Source organism: Arctopsyche grandis, chromosome 5, assembly GCF_051622035.1.
Source record: "Arctopsyche grandis isolate Sample6627 chromosome 5, ASM5162203v2, whole genome shotgun sequence".
Classification (NCBI taxonomy): Eukaryota; Metazoa; Arthropoda; class Insecta; order Trichoptera; family Hydropsychidae; genus Arctopsyche; species Arctopsyche grandis.
Window position 1 is genome coordinate 12217261 of NC_135359.1, and position 17415 is coordinate 12234675.

A 17415-nucleotide genomic window follows, 5' to 3' on the forward strand; every position below is an offset into this window, starting at 1 on the left:
ATGCATATACATATTTGCACATGTATGTACATATCATCTTCCACTGAGTGACCATTATGGTAAGGACACATTGAATCGTACGGTACGGATGTGCTCTTGGTTACCAGTTGGTATGGGGGTATCTTCATGTAATTGTTAATTCGTACAATCTTATTATTTCGATAAGTTTCTCCTACATTTCTTCAAATATGGGAATCACCGTTATCGATTACTGTCAAACCTATGTCAATACAAGAATGAGATATCACCGAAAATACTTCAGGAGGTGAGTTTTGCCAAGGATGCAATGGCATAGATTAGACTTGCTAGTATTTATTTTGCACGTGCAAAACTATCTTTAAAAATATACGTGTCGCGTACCACTCTGTGTGTCTGCACTTTTAGTCTTTTGGAATATTGGGTAGTTTACCTGAAAGCTACCCAAGCTTTCATAAATCGGTTTAATTTGAGCTATTATCAATATCATAGTAAAGACGATCAGTGTCTGTAGAGAAGTAGTCTTTTGTATAGAGATTAGCTTGACGTGTAACAGAATAAATGATCTAGATAATGACTAGGCGAATGCATATCGTTATTTGTACGCCTTGTCTGTTCTTAATCATTATAAATAAATTATTAAAGTAATTGTGTTTACCTCCAGTTGAGACGATGGCCATCAGTAGTAGTAAGGTCAGCCAAACAACACTACACACGCACATTTTCAACTTAACCCACATGACTCTGCTTTGAAACACTGCACTGATCACTTTAATCACTGTTGATGCTGGGAAGAAACAACCCTTGCGGGCACGCGTGGCCCCTTTGAGGGAGACCAGTTGTGGGGAGAAGATCGTTAGCTGAAAAAGAAAATGGGAAAACGAGTCAGAAAATGAAATATTGAGGTTTTTTGTTAATGTTTTTGAACTTTATGGTGTCATCATATCAACAAATATTTATCAGTAACATTCCCAGAATATGTATGATATCTCCACTTGCTTAAATTCGTGTTCCAAACAACTATTGAAATTTATTTATTTAATAAAGTTAAATCATGATTTCAATGACAATTCTTCTACAAATTGAATGTTGGAATATTTCCGTGTGCCGTTAAATACTTCCTCATATCATATATTACATATTGTATGTCATTCGTTTGTGTCATAACAAGAGTAGAGTTTTTCAGCTCTATATTTTAGCTTTCAATATTTTAAAAATTCAAATCATAGTCATGGTTAATCTATGCTATTCTACCCACCAAGTCTTTGGAAAACTCACGCAGCAGAAAAATTACAGACGTGTCTGCAGACAAATCTACATATCTGTGCCCATCTTTAGATCTAATCTTAAGAGCTCAGATGTCCTTAATTTTGTAGTTTGAAATATATGTGTGTATAAAAGTCATACTACTATCCATTCGTCGTGAACAAGAGAGCCATCATGTTAATGCATCGTTCATATTAATGGTATTTTTTAAATTAAAAATTCAAGCATCGTAAAATTCACTGAAAACTAAGTCAAATAATGTGTTTTCCCATAAAAAAATGAAATTCAACATTAAATACACTAAGTAACAAACAACATTTTTTACTTACTGAGCGGAGACTAATCAATCAATGACAATAAATTTTGTTGGTTTCTAATCGTTTAATAATCGCAATTTTTACAAATTATTTACCGCTCGAATTAGTACGTTAAGATAAAAAAAATATTGAGATTAAAAACCAATCCTTGTAAACGTAGTGGAATGTAAAACTGCCCCAATCGATAAAAATGTGTAAAAAAAAGTATATTTTTGACTTGAAATTCGCTAGATAATTAATTATGAGTACTTTATGAGAAATAAAATATCGAATTCAATAGAAAAAATCTGTCACTATTGATTCTAATACTTCCTTTTGACACAGAAATACTAGATGTTGAGTTAAAGACTGCAAAAGTCAAAAATCTGTAAAAATTGTGCATTTTTCAATACGCTAATTTCTCATAAACAAGAGAAAATCAACAAAAATAATTGGGATATTCAAATTCAGTGGATTAAACTTAGTAAAGATTGATTAGTCTCTGCTTCGGTATTTTTTTTTGTTGCTCGGTGATATTAGAGCTGGGGGGGGGGGGATTATTACTTTTTATATTAAAAAATGATTAATATATTTAAATTAGAATTAAAAATAAAATAAATTATAGATTTTAGCTAGACCAGTATAAATCCAAATTATTAGAAGAAAATATAACATTTCAACTTCAATAAAAATCAATATGGATGTTTATATTTCGTTATAATCATAGATAGAGTCATACTCAAGATGACCCAGTGAAAAATCATGAACTGCATAATCCAACAGGTACAATAACCAAGTCACTAAAGTGTGGGTTGGGTAACCTTCACCTAAGAACGTCCATGCATACATACATATATACTAATTGTGAGTCACAATTCTGATGTTATATACATTCCGAGAAACACATAAATATTATGACGAATTTAACTATGTGCGCATATTATATTTAATTAAAAAGCGTAACTTCTGACACTGCTAACATGCATTTGTTCCAATGGAGGGGGGAGGAATGATACGACACACAGGGATGTTGGGGTGTAAAAAAGCGCATGCTCCGTGGACACGTGCACCCTAATATCCTGGCAAAATGACTCATGCACAACACATTTAGCATTAAATTCATCGGTCATGTGTACACATACATATACTTTGAGAAAATTAACAGAGTGCACATGGGTGTGCGTTATTGTAATTGGTGAAATGAATACCAGTTGAAACGAGGATACGGTCAATTCGACCTAAAAAACGCGAAGATTAGTGCGAAAGTTATGTATGTACTATTGTAAAAATTGTACAATTTAAGTCGCATAATTTACTCCAGCTCTTATCTATGGAGAGTGATGTAATTGAAAAATTGCCGATTGACTATATTGTGTGTAAGATAAAGCGTGTGTGAATTTCCTTTAAACCGTTCGATAACTCAAATCGATAGTTACTCGCGTATTGTTTCGAATTGTAATAATATTGTACAACAGCATGCGGTCTACTATTCATGTATTGCAAACTGTAGGGTCGATGAACTCATAAAATTATTTTTATGTGCAAAAATAAAAACAATAGATTGGATTATACGAGTAAATAAAGGTAGCTTTGTAAAAAAAAAAGGATTTAATCTACATGAGTCAATATATTGACATTCGTAATTTTGAGTATTTTTTGTTCAATGTAAAAGAGTAGAAAATGTAAAATCGGATACGGATTTATTAGTCATTTCACATTAAAAAAAACTACAAATAAGTCATATTTATATCGTCTTCGAGGTGAAGCTCTCGAAAATTTAATAAAAATAGTCTACATGAATCAAAATATTGCCTACATGTGTCAATATAGTGACATTCATCTAATCGACATGAGTTAATTTATTAAAATTTTTAATTTTGAGTATTTTTTGTTCAATGTGAAGGAAAAAGTAGAAAACGTAAAATGAAATACGGACTTATTATTTAGTCATTAAAAATTTAAAAAAATTATCATATCGTCTTTGAGATGAAGTTCTCGAAATTTTAATAAAAATAGCGGTGAATTTCTATTATTTCAATTGAATTTTAGTTAATTTAATTATTAGTATTAATTAATGAGATTTAAATAGCAATAGGCGGGTCACGAAGCTAGAAGAACAGATGGTAGACGAACGAAAGAAGTGCTCGAATGGTACCCGAAAGAATGTAAAAGGGTACAAGGAAAGCGACAGGGGAGATGGGTGGATGAAATCAGAAAAATGTGTGGGATGAGATGGATGAGAATTGTAACAAAACAGAAACAAGTTATAGCGTGTTGGAGAGGCCTTCATCCGGTAGTGGATGGCGAATGGCTGTAAATGATGACGAGGTGCAATAATCGTAAGTGAAACGTAAAAGACGTTTGTAAAAAAAAAACCCACATATTTGTGCGATTTTGTCGCATTTATTTATTCTCATATTACTGTTTCCTAAAAAATTTATTCCTTATTTGTTATGTTAGCTTTAAATTGTATGCATTTTATAGATTCGATTTATTTTGAAAAATATCTCAATAGAAGCTAAAATTAAAAAAAAAAGAAATAGGTGCTGAAAATAGGGACCTAATAATATATTATTAAATTTTACCAAATTATAAAAAAAGCGTTTAAAAAAATTGATAAGTTGATAAAATTTTAATTATAAGCTGTTATAATTCATCGGTTTGCGTATATACGATATTATATATGCGACATATTGCGTATTTTTTTAGACGAATTTGAACACCACAAGTGAACTTGGCATTGAAACGTTTTCAGTGAAAGTAAAAATCGAGATGAAAATTCTCAGACACGAACATGTGGAAAAGCCAATGGTCAATAAAAGCGCATGTCTTCCACGTTGCGTTTTCCAGACGTCTGTCTGCCGGAAAGTGTAACCGATTTTCCGAAAAGAAAACTCCGAACCTTTTCGTTCGATTCGAGAATTACACTGTGTTTGCTAAGCATGAAAAGAATGGCCGATTGAAATTTTCAGTACATACGTATGAAAAATTTTACATGGCAAATGTTAGAGCCCGAAAAGGGTAGTCAATGAAACCATGAATGAAAATCTAAAAAGGATATTCGCAAACCCTGTCAATCGCTAAATTCTCAACACACACTCGCAAACCGGATACGACCGGCATTATTCGAATTCATTCAGTAATGAATACACATCGATCTTTCAGAATTCTGCGAATAAAACAGCACGACAACAATAGCTGTCGATGAATGGGCGTGTGCAGAGATCGCACGCTTGTAAACACGGGCTCGAAGTCGGCTCGCGAGATTCGGGACGGTTAAATTTGCACTGGAATAAATTAGCATACATCGATATCAGCCGAGAATTGCATTGAGCATTGAGATGAGAGATGAGAGATGAGAGATGAGAGATGAGAGACGAGAGATGGAAGTGGAGGGCGAGCGAGGCCAACAACCCGCCGTCTTCCAAAACGCACCCCCATTAATATCGATTCGATTTGGCGCGCGGCGAGGGGCGAGGGGCGAGGGGCGGCTGCAGGGGCAGGGGCGGAGGGGCCGGGGTCGGGGGCGCAGGCTCCGGGGGCGCAAACTCACCTGTGGCCGAGTGTCGGAAGGCGTAGTCGGGTCGGAAGTGAGATCGAATCGCAGCCGGCAGTCGGCAACCGGCGAAGCGCGACACGTACGAAGAGCACGAGACGCGCGAGGCGAGTGACTCTCTACGGCTACGAGACGGGGAGCGAAGGGGGCGTCTCCCCTCCCCTTGCCGCACGATCGTTTCCGAACTTGCACGACTCTGGCCGAGCTTTTGAACGGCGGCCGTTTCAATTCACGAACTTACTCATTTCTTATTAATGTAACGTGTATGTACGACAATCTTCTTTTACACAGTTTAGCGGCTCTCATTTTTGTTTTTATTCGATGGAAAAACACAATACTGACCATCTTTTTTTTGGCTTGTGTTTTACTGGGAAGTATCTTTGTCAGTATGTATTTACCTAAATATGAAAGCTCAATATTTATATTAAATCACCAGTATCCATCGTTCAGTATATAAGTGGTCAGTATAAATAATAAAAAAATCAGTATTAAACATAGATGGTAAGTTTTATTTTGACGAATGACCAGTATTACAGATTTTTTGATTAGTACAACGCAAGATTGGTACGATCTTGATAGACAATTACATCCAACAAGCATTGCTGTTTGTTCTGGCGAATCTACATATGTACTTCAGATTTTTATACTGTCCATTTATTATTTACACTGACATTTAATATAATACTGACCATTTTTTAATAAAAATACAGGCAGAAATCTAATTTATATACTTACCGAAATTGAAAGGTATCAAAAACGTATAAGAGGTTAGTAAAAATAATCAAAATATACCCAAAATATAGGAAAGAAATTAAAATTATATTTTCGAATTATTATATTACTTTGATTAAAACATTATATTAAATATAATTTAAAATATTGTAATAAAATTATCAGTTTTTTTCGTTTTTATTTCGAACTTCGCCTAAAAACGATACATAGTCTAAGGACGTCACCAATTTTCGTCATAATTTCTCTCCCATTACACTATTTGCCCTTTCTTGGATAAATTGATAAATACCGATTGCTGTTCTCTGTGTTTATCAACGTTACCAGATGATTGTTTTTTCAAATCGGGATTTTTACTACGTAAAATAAAAAACGTATAATTCAATATTTCTAATGTTTATTTCTGTAATATAAATTATAAATTACATAACATAAACTATCAAAATGATAATATAACACAATATTTTTTCCGACACTCGCCTATTTGTACTTGGTTGAAGATTTTACTTTAGCTTTTTTCTGTTGTTAAATATATTGGTAAAATTCAGCAAATGAGTATAACATGTTGAATATAACATCTGAGAAAATGCCCGTTCGGTATAGCAATTAAATATTGATATGCTTAAAATGACGAAATTAGCTTTATCTTAATCTAGGCGTCTTATTTGTATTTGTTAAATAATCGTGAATTTAGCTATACATACAATGCGGGAAAATTCAATTTTGATTTAAAAAACGAGACGCCTCGCAAAAAGCAAAACGTCTGGCAACGCTGGTTTATATTAACAAGAGCTTATTATTTATTTTTTAAATCAAGTAATTTCTGCATAATTATTTTGAATAAAAATACCAATAATTTTATTTTACTACCGCGATCTATTAATGTATAAAATTAATGACTATAAGACGTCACCGATATTAAAAAATTTCGATCTTGAAACGCTTCTTAAACGGTATTTTATCTCTATCGTAATGGAGGAGGATCCATTTACTTATATTGATGACCAAAATGAGCAATATGGCAAAGTATGAAAACGATCGGATAAGAGACAAACTTTTTCCTGAATTGTAATCCTAGTTGTAAGTAGAGTAAAAAAAAATAAGACAGCTGGGGGTGTTTTTCACATGGGTGTGCTCATGTATAATGCCCTCCCTGAGTGCATCAGGTCTGCTAAGACCATGGATGCAATCTTGCGAGGTGCGAAGAGACACCTCTGTGACGGACAGTACATATAGGTTAATTATAAATTTTAGAGTTAAGTAATTAAGATGTATTTTTTTTGAATTAGCTTCATAGCTAAGATATATATAAATAAATAAACAAATAATCGTAAGTGAAACGTAAAGAGGTATGTAAAAAACGCCAAAACCTCAAATCACGTCTCCGTGTATCGCTTTTTATCTGTATAGAAAATTTTTATAAAAATGGCTTCGGGAAAAAGAAAAGAAATGATGTAAAGTCCTAAACGAATCGTATGCAATGCAATTATTTTAAATTGGAAAGCACCATAAGTATTCTTTGTAACGTTTTCATCACTCAAATATTCGATAATATTCATCGTTTGGATTTAGCAGTCATGGCTGTAAGTAAAGTGTGTCGAGGTGCGAATTCGGCCAGTTGTGCCAACTATCCCTGGGAATGTGCGGTGACGGCATTGTGCAATAAAAGATACGTCAGTTTGACGTCTGCGTTCAGCGTGGCGCGTCGTCTGCTCTTTTGATCCAGGCTTGTCAATTATCACTCACCGGACAAAGCATGTTAGTCATCACGTTATTATACTTATCTGCAATTGCGGTTAAATCATATTTTTTCTGCAAATTGTTATTATCGTCGTCCAATTATAGCCAGAAACACTACACAATCCTCGACTACATATCAAACATATTTCAGCTTTTTCACTAAAAATTTCCGTTTATAGCGGTGTCGTATTACTACTTCGATGCCGAATCTGATTCTGTCGTTATGCGAATAATATTTAGTCGTTGGATTTTTTAACGTGGAAAACAATATACACGGACTCATGTTTTTATTCTTTGTTGTATTTGAGTTAATGTAGCGTTATTTAAATGAATTCTTAATTTCATACATGTACGATATGTTTCAGTTGATCATTAATATGGTTGATGGAACATCGTTAAATATCATCAAAGTGAGTTCGAATTAATATTATTAACATTGTTTATTTTGCATGTTTTTACCTTGACTCATATAGGCTATTTTATTAGTGTTGTTCGCTGAAATCAATTTCGATTTCAAAGGTGAATATGATGCATGATTTTAAATATTTTAATTTGCTTTTGATTATATTTTAATAATATATAATTTTCTACTTTAGGCAGCTTTGTGTTCTGGTTTTTATCGGTATTATAAAGTTACATTTTGTTGAACATATGTTTGATTTCTCACACTTCGTTTCTAAATTCAAGTATATTATAAAAGTATCCCCTTGTTTGATAATCAGAAATTCATCCAGAGAAGAAATGTGGCAACGTTAAAAATCACAAATTAAATTATGAAAATTGAAAGATTTTAATCTAAACTTTCACTGTAATGTTGCTTTGTTTATATGTTCTTAAGTGAGAATATTTCCAGAAAGAGAATTCGATCTGCACGGTCAAAATGTAATGTTTTTAATGTGCAAATTTGAAAATATTGCTTCTACGCTCAATAAATATATTTAAAATATGCATTAAGGTGTGGTTATCAAAATTATATTCCATTATATTGTACTTTTTTGGAGAACAATGCTTGGCTGATTTTTTTTTTGTTTCCAATGTACGAAATATGTCATATCACAATAGGTTAACATGGTGTATCGAATGACAAATAATGTAACCGATATGTATTTCTAGTCAAAACAGGCATATCAAATTTGTTCGACTATAAATTCTTTGATTAATAAATATATAATTAATAGTTAAAATACATTTTAAATAATTAAATCATCATTACTACAGAATAATATATAAGAAAGTATTTCATAGAGGCAAATTACTTTTATTATTGCACTCTTGAATAAAAATATGTCCAATATTCGAATTCTATTGTATGGAAAATTTTGCCATACAATAGTACGTTCGTTTTATCTCTTGACCTACTATTTTTTGCCGAGTAAATTGACTTCAGATATTCTAACAGGTCATGATTCTGAATATTTTTATTATACAATTATTACATATATGATAACGTGATTATAAATAGTATTTGAAGGCAATATTACTACATACCTTGAATTTAAATTTAATCAAATAGTAGATAGATGCATGCATACGTTTGTCATGTGCGCTTTAGATTTGATAATTTTTAGTACTTTCAAAATTCGCATTTTTTATTTATGTATAAACATTATGTTTGATTAAAAAACTTCTGACTTGTTCTTTTAGAACAAAATGAAAGACGAACGGCAACCGCTTCTCATCGCTACGAACGATCCAGAAGCAAACGACATTCATCCGATAGATGTTATACCGTCTTCGATAGTATCAGATCAAGGAGAAAATGAAAATAAAGATTCAGCATCGGAAGCGGGAAAGTCTACGCCCAAGAAAGACTACAATCCATTACTCGAAAGAAATTTAGAACATCCGACTTCCAACCTGGACACACTTATACATTTACTTAAGGGCAATGTCGGCACGGGAATTTTGGCTATGCCAGATGCTTTCAAAAATGCAGGGCTGATTGTCGGTAAGAACTTTTTATTATATTTGAGTTAATGCTTGATTTATCTTCCTCATAATCATTAATATTGTATAGGCTTTGTTGGAACTCTCTTGATGGGTGTGATATGCACCCATTGTATGCATATGCTTGTTGGATGCGCTCACGAGCTTTGTTACCGTTGCCAAATACCATCACTGGGGTTTTCTGATGTGGTTTGCGTTGCATTTGAAACAGGTCCTCAAAACCTTCGAAGATATTCCAAAATCGTAAAGTAAGTTTCATCGATTGATCCGTCAACATGTATTAACAATTATACAGATGTCAATTATTTTAAACATTGTTTTTAGGAACATCATTAATGTGTTTTTATGTATAACACAGTTGGGTTTTTGCTGCGTCTACTTTCTGTTCGTGGCTGCTAACATACAAGATGTCATGTCTAATTATCTTTCGTACAATATCGGAGTGCATTGGTGTTTGTTTATGATACTGATTCCGATGATGCTTTTGAATTTAGTGAAGAATTTGAAATACCTCACTCCTGTATCTTTAATTGCGGCAATATTGACTGTATGGGGATTGGCTATCACCTTTTATTATATGCTACAAGATCTTCCACGTGCAAGCAGCGTCAAAGCTTTTGCTTCGTGGAATCAATTACCCCTGTATTTTGGTACCGCTATATACGCTTTTGAGGGCATTGGGGTGGTATGTATTTTACAAGGCTTATTTTATTAAAATTTCCAAACACGTTTTGTATCTAGTTCCTTTCACTATACTTTATCCAGCACTTATGTATTAGTAAACAGTATTTTCAAGATGTATCAAAAGTAAAACATAAAATTAGATGGAACTAATTAAGCATTTTTCTAAAAATAGTTGATGCATATTTTCATCACTTATTGGTAATTTTTAAAATCAATGAAAATTTTAGGTTTTGCCTTTGGAGAATAATATGAAAACACCTCAAGATTTTGGAGGTTGGAATGGAGTTTTGAATACTGGAATGGTCATTGTAACCTGTCTATATACGGCTGTTGGATTTTTTGGTTACTTAAAATACGGAGAAAATGTTAAAGGCAGTATTACTCTCAATCTTGATCCTAACGATTTGTAAGTACTGCACAAATTATTCAATTTTAATTTAATAATTTAAAACATATATGATTTATTTTTTTTCCTTCAAAATATAGTATGGCACAAAGCGTGAGGGCTATAATGGCTGTGGCAATTTTCATGTCGTACTGTTTACAATTCTATGTCCCTATGAGTATTATGTGGCCAATAATCAAACCAAGATTTGAGACGGAACGAGCACAACAAATCGGAGAAAACGTTTTGAGGATAATTCTTGTACTATTCACATGTAAGATTCTTTAAATATAATTAATTTAAATTAAAATATATATATATTCAATTGTTTAATATGAAAACAGAAAAAAATGGTTCAAAACTTCGCCACATAAAATTATTATTACGTATTTTTTATATGGCTTGAAGGAGCAATTTCGATTAATATTGACAAAAAAAATCTCAATTAAAGAATCGACGATGGCTTAGTGGCCAGAAAATCTCAAATATCCTCTTATAGGTATATTCGTAGAACTCGAATATACCTATAAGAGGATATTTGAGGTTGCGGGTTCGATACCGCGGCAAAGTCTCGACGAAATGAATTTATACAAAGTTTAGGCTTTTTATCGATTGATTATGTTCGGCTAGCGTTATGACACACACACATACTAGGGCTTCCAAGCCGGCTTGAACCAAAACTGAAAAACCAGCTTTTTGACCATTTTCAAAAAACCGGCTTTTTAAGGTTTCCTTTGATTAATGTTTTTTTTTTCCTCAACAAACTATTATAAATTTTAATTTCTATGAAAGATCAAAAAAAATGTGTATTGGATCCAAACTTTCTCAGGGAGTAGGCATCTATTTCTTTGAGATTTGAGATAGTAATGGACGAATACCAGGTCAGAAAGTAGTTTCAATAACCTACAAAAGGCTTTTCAGAATTTCGCCAAATTGGGTTTTCCATAATTTGTATGTAGTTTTTGCGCGTTCTTCTTCTTGATAGCTCTTTCAATCATTTACTAATTTTGTGCGTATTTAGGATCTGCCATTTTACGGCCGTGATATTTGTAATAATGATCTTATGAAAGTTCATAATGTTTATAACTCATTTTAATTTATAAGCAATTATTATTTTGCATAATAAAATATATATTTACAATTTTTTTTCGATATAAAATTTAAAACTTAAAAAAATTTTAATTTTTTGAAACCGGTGAAAGCCGGTCAACCGGCTTTTTATTTGTAAAAATACCGAAAACCGACTTTTTCTTTCGGGCGGCTTTTTGGAACCCCTACACACATACAGAATAGCGTCTTTATATATAGTAATAATGAGTTTAATCATGTTTTTAAATACAAACCATTTTTTTTTTATAGTTGCTTTAGCTGCTATGATACCGAACCTGGGAGCGATTATTTCTCTAGTGGGAGCTTTCAGTAGTTCGGCCCTTGCGCTCATATTTCCGCCATTAATTGAAATTATCACGTTCTGGCCCGACAGACTTGGACAGTACAATTGGGTGCTTTGGAAAGATATCGTCATTGTTTTGTTAGGTTTTGCTGGATTTTTCTTTGGAACTTATGCTAGTCTTGCGAATATTTTGGTAGCGACTAATTAATATTTAAATCAATTTATTATTATTGTGATTTTTTTTTTTTTTAATTTTTGAACAATAAGTTGGATTATACCTATTGTGGAATATTTTTATGGCATTTTTTTTGTTGTTCAAAAATTTAATTAAAAATGGCGTTTATACACAATTTGTTTTTTAAAGTGCTTTATTTATTTTATAAAATTATATGAACAAATTATACTAATTTAGTTATTATTCAAAATACGTATATCGATTTTTTTCAATAAAAATTGGTTATGTATTTTATTTGAGAACAAATTTTATGTGCATTTTATTGCAGAATCTAATATCATCATATTTATCTTGTATATGAATGTTCAATTCTATGTTTATGAAATGATTAGGTTTATTTTAACTGGGTCCAAATGATTTTTTTGCTAATTTATTTAGTTAGAACTTCTGATTTTTTCTCAAAATTATGTCCCTATTACTGATTATTCCACAAAATATGTGCCACGAGCCAAAAATTATATTTAGATTATTTTCAAATTAATGTATTAATATTTTTTTCCTTGTATATATATATATATATACATAGTTTTATTAATTTTAGCCATGAAAATAACGACAATATACTTTAAGATAAAGCTGTGAATAAAATGATTTTACACAATGTCCAATAGTTACCCAGATGTTGACATCATCTGAGATTAAACACTTATTCACACTTTTCTTTTTCTATCAAACTATTAAGTTTGTAAGTAATTAAAATATTTACGTATTTTTATAGCTCATTTTAGTTTTTTCTTTAATTCCTGTGATATATTTGTTAAAATATACTACTATTATGTGTAATTTATTGTATTTTGTAAAGAAGCTCTCAAAAGTATTTTTTGTGTATGGTATTTTAAATTTGTGAAATCATTTTGTGTTTAATATTTAAATGAAATACATGTGTACATATGAACATTGTTCGTGTAATGTACATATATACTACTTAAATAATGCTTATTATGTATAATATAAGGTACTTGCTGTCAATGTAACAAATAAACGTGTACTCAAAAGATTAGCACCATTTTTAAAACATTTTCCACACAGGAAATATAACTTTTGTTTGAAAAATATCTCATTTATATGTAACAATTTCAATACATGTTTGTATTTAAATATTATGCCATTCCCATTAATATATGGAGGCATATAAGCTATAGATGTAGCTTTTACATTTTATCAGAACAATCATCAACATGATAAAAAATGTATGCCTTGTATCATTCCCAATTTTGTGTATACATGAGATTCAATCCTTTGTCCTGCGTACTTCCATATACAACATACTCCCGGTATTATTATTATACCTACATATGTATATATCTTAAAAAAAAATACATATATCAATTCACTACAGGAATTGAGGAGCTATTTGAATAGACGTTAAATAGATCTCTAGTATCTGGGAATAAAACTGTAATGATTATACATACATCATTGTAGTTTTTCTTGCAAGATAAAAATTTCGAATCGTACACCAGTCTCATATTTCCGACTTAACCAGATCCTTAATTATGTACGTATGTTATATTTACTTTTTAGTTGTAAAAATATGCATATATTATTTGCAAATTTGATTAATTGACTGTGAAAAACTTGTTAAATGTATGCACTATGAAATATACGTATTGTGGATCTCAATTTTGATGACATTTTAATTAAATTATATTGTAACATAATACAATAAATAAGACAATAAGCTTTATATGATATAAATGTGTTATATTACAAAATATATTTGAATGCATTTTTGTAAATGTAATTGTAGACAATTTGAACATACTGAATACTAAATAATATAAAAATACTATTTATTGTATTTTCAGAAAAATGTTTATAGCAAAATGTATAATAAATAAAAATAAAAGCATATATAAAGATGGAGTGTTAAATTTATCTTAACAAATTATTGTATCACCATGAAATCGTTTTATCTGATAGTATGTCTTGCAGTATGTTTTTTGTGATGAGTCTGAAAAGATATAAAACGTAATAGAAACGTCTATGCAATAAAATTTTCATTACAAAATATAATATAAATCACCTCATTGTTGTAAGTGGGACGACTGAAGCATACAAAACGCAACAAATATTGTGTTCTAATTTGTATGCATGACAATTGTGATACTCGGATCGCCAATATGTTTCAGTTACGTTACTTTCACTACTATCTTCAATACTGTTTTTAGTTTCTTCATTTTGATTGATCGGAATTTCTAATGGTGTTAAATCTTCATCCAGCAATCCAAAATCCTATAAACATTATATTTATATGTTCAAAAAAACGCTTACTGTCATGTAAATATTATTTTAAAAACTTTCCACATAGAAATATTACTTGTATTGCATGTAGATAAAATGTCCGAAGAATATCAAAATGATGGGCCTCTGTTAAAAATCTTCTTCCGTAAACGACAGGTTGTAAGCTTCTGGAGGCTACATATTTCTGCTCTTCGTAGTGTGATAGTAAAACCCTTGTAATGAAGCCAAATCGTTATAAGTTTAATTACCAATTTATAAGAATTTTAATTAGTATGTTGATTTTATTTACCCCATCACTCCATAAGGGAATTGTAAAGAAGATGGAAAATTTCTTGGATATCGTTGCTTAGCTATTTGAAGAGTATCAAAGTGCTGCTGCCACGAATTTAATACAATATCATTGACTTCAGACAAAGCAGGGTTTGCTCCGCAAATCACTATTACGTGAACTTCCGGAACCAGTTGGCATATCACTGCCCGAAATGCAACCTTAAAAAATGTATATGTATTTAAAATTTGTGGGTAAAAAGTATTCAACATAAAGCTTGAAGTATATGTTACATTGGGACTACGCTGACATAAATAAACAGCAGTATCTCTTAAAGATGCTTCACTATCTATGGATACTAATCGTAATAGCAAATGCTTTTCATGTGATGATAATGTCCGCCAACCGACAGTTCCGCAAGCGAACCGTCCGTAAATGCATAAGCTTCCAAAAACGCTTCCCATCCGTGATGTAAAATATTCTAAAGCTGGCTGAAGATTTAAAAAAGTTAATACATACTATAGTTTGAAATTTTAGTTAATATGCGTAGTGATATACCTCTAATGTTTGATTTTCAGGACACAAAATTGCCTCAACTGAGTTGAGAAGGAATGCTGGATGAGCCGTCGTGGTGTTTTGAGAATCCAACGACTCTATTAACTTATCGATGAGCGGATAGCAAGGCCTCAAATCTCTTTTCAATCTTTCCAAATTGCGCGGACTCTTCAACTCGTCTAAGCTTACGAACATAATCATTGCATTAAAGATTGCATCCAACAATGAACTTATATCGCATTCTAGATTCCTATTTGTTACGCCAATCAAAGTTATACTGAAAGTGAAAAAAGGTATTGTATTAAATAACAATTTTCATTGTAATTATAAAATATGTAAAACTTATGTACCTGCCAAAATAGTCTTTCCAAATGATTACACCATTGTTTATTTTGGTACTTTTTAATACAATATCTTGACACTTACTGTACATGCTAACACCATTGAGGGAAGCAATCGATGAGAATGGTAACTAAAAGTTATAAAGGTCAATAAACTTTTGAGTATTATTCGGCGTGATTTAATGATCATTCAATACATTGTGTTTTACAGTTGAAATAAATTGGATTGTTAAATTATATAAAAGTTTTTTACAAATTCAAGATTGATAGAAACATATTGCAGTATTGTATTGATAGAGCCTTCCGTTGACTCAATTTAGGTTATGGTTTAATTTTGCTATGAATAAGAAAAGTTGAGGGAAAAAAAATCACTTATCTATAGATCATTATTGAACTTGTTAACAGTAGACTTGAGTATTAGTAAATGTAGTTTATATATATAAATAAATAAATAAAATGTATAAAATAACTTTTTTTTTATCTCCACGCTTTTTGGCGAATATTGGTAATCCACTGACTGTGGCCAGGGCTAAGATATGAGTCGCCATCGATAATTCGCAATAAATCCATTCAATAAACGAATCGACAATAAGAAACTTTCTGCTAAACGAAGTATAAACAAAGCAGTGTTGCCACATACAAAATACATACGCTACAAGCTTTCCTCCAAAAATAAAATGAAATCGTGAATAAAATGCATGGTTTAAACAATTATATTAATTATTTTACTGTGGAAAAGACACTTATTTTATTTAAATAAATATTTATTAATTTATAAAACTTTTAAATTATCTCTTTTTTATAGTACATTAATATTTTATTGAGACCGAGATCATTATTTAATAATATATTTATACAGTAAGGTTGAATTTAACAGAAAAAAAACGATTATATTGTTTTTAGATTATATACGACTGCTCCAGTTGCCAGAAAATTTATGTTACTTCACTAGTTAAAAAAGTGACCGATACTACATATCTAAGCCACTAATGGTACGGTGATTATTCCGCAAAAAGCGATCTTACGCAAGTCACTAAAATCTTGATCACGGAACATCTGGCACCCAAAAACTCCATCAATCGAAAGACACACACGCGAAATATTGTACTAACGAGAACTCGATTGCCAGATGTTCCACGATCAAGATTTTAGTGACTTGCGCGAGATGGCTTTTTGCGGAATAATCCGTTTACCAACAGTAATCTATCGTCGCAAGAGCGTATTTTAAGAATTATATCCCTCTGGAACAACCTGATGGCTAACAAAATTTTGTTAGAAATATAAAAACTTTTAGGTACCTCGATCAGTTTATTGGAAGGCCGTTTGACAAAATATTACAATGATCCGGGTAGTGAAAAATGATAAATACACTTTTTTATACAAATTAATTAACCAAACTGCTTTAAAATACAACTCAGTGGCGTGCGATGAAATTATCTCTCTTTTAGTCGTATAGTCTTTCTTAATGTGCACGGGCAGGATATAAGAGGAACAGTCTGTTCCTCTTGTATCATGCTCGCACAAATTAAGTAAGGCTGTACGACAAAAAGAGAGAGATAATTTTACCGCACGCCACTGATACAACTAGTTCTTTTTGGTCTGATTGAACAAAATTTTATTGTAACGGAGACATTTTCAGAAATCCCCTCTAATCTAAATCATTTGGAAGAAGTTCTCCAGATAATAATAATAATTATCTGGAACATTATTAAAATACGATTTTATTTATTGTAGTATGTTTCCTGTAAAATAATTTTTTTAAAAGGGTTGTTTCTGGAGTTTTGTTCATCATTGTGAAGA

The 17415-nt window shown here is 31.4% G+C and overlaps 3 protein-coding genes across 3 annotated transcripts in view; 1 reads left to right on the forward strand and 2 right to left on the reverse strand.

Moving 5' to 3' along the window:
• The window catches only part of Dscam1 (Down syndrome cell adhesion molecule 1), a 79837-nt gene extending 74636 nt beyond the window's left edge, over positions 1-5201 (reverse strand). Inside the window, exons 1-2 of the mRNA XM_077430418.1 lie at positions 5092-5201; positions 635-836 (exon numbers count right to left, since the gene is read on the reverse strand). Coding sequence (XP_077286544.1) covers positions 635-716 — 82 coding nt within the window. The 5' untranslated portion in view covers positions 717-836; positions 5092-5201. The remainder of the gene's footprint in view (positions 1-634; positions 837-5091) is intronic.
• Positions 5202-7465: 2264 nt separating this feature from the next.
• LOC143911740 (proton-coupled amino acid transporter-like protein pathetic) lies at positions 7466-12331 on the forward strand. The gene is made up of 7 exons (XM_077430755.1): positions 7466-7581; positions 9208-9511; positions 9581-9758; positions 9835-10195; positions 10422-10600; positions 10681-10853; positions 11939-12331. Exons 2-7 carry the CDS (start codon positions 9214-9216, stop codon positions 12178-12180), a joined length of 1431 nt encoding a protein of 476 aa, XP_077286881.1. The 5' UTR covers positions 7466-7581; positions 9208-9213; the 3' UTR covers positions 12181-12331.
• Positions 12332-13280: 949 nt separating this feature from the next.
• On the reverse strand, positions 13281-16265 carry fy (fuzzy planar cell polarity protein-like protein). The gene is made up of 8 exons (XM_077430706.1): positions 16086-16265; positions 15625-15746; positions 15278-15551; positions 15013-15210; positions 14741-14940; positions 14528-14663; positions 14234-14442; positions 13281-14161 (listed from the first exon to the last, which is right to left on the reverse strand). Exons 1-8 carry the CDS (start codon positions 16251-16253, stop codon positions 14104-14106), a joined length of 1365 nt encoding a protein of 454 aa, XP_077286832.1. The 5' UTR covers positions 16254-16265; the 3' UTR covers positions 13281-14103.
• Positions 16266-17415: the final 1150 nt, after the last annotated feature.

Coding starts and splice junctions, on each gene's coding strand:
- LOC143911740 (XM_077430755.1), top strand. CDS start 9,214: ATGAAAGACGAACGGCAACCGCTTCTCATCGCTACGAACGATCCAGAA. Junction 9,512..9,580: donor AAATGCAGGGCTGATTGTCG/GTAAGAACTTTT, acceptor AATATTGTATAG/GCTTTGTTGGAACTCTCTTG. Junction 10,601..10,680: donor AATCTTGATCCTAACGATTT/GTAAGTACTGCA, acceptor TTCAAAATATAG/TATGGCACAAAGCGTGAGGG.
- fy (XM_077430706.1), bottom strand. CDS start 16,253: ATGTGGCAACACTGCTTTGTTTATACTTCGTTTAGCAGAAAGTTTCTT. Junction 14,941..15,012: donor TATGTCAGCGTAGTCCCAAT/GTAACATATACT, acceptor ACATTTTTTAAG/GTTGCATTTCGGGCAGTGAT. Junction 14,443..14,527: donor TTTATCTACATGCAATACAA/GTAATATTTCTA, acceptor TAATGTTTATAG/GATTTTGGATTGCTGGATGA.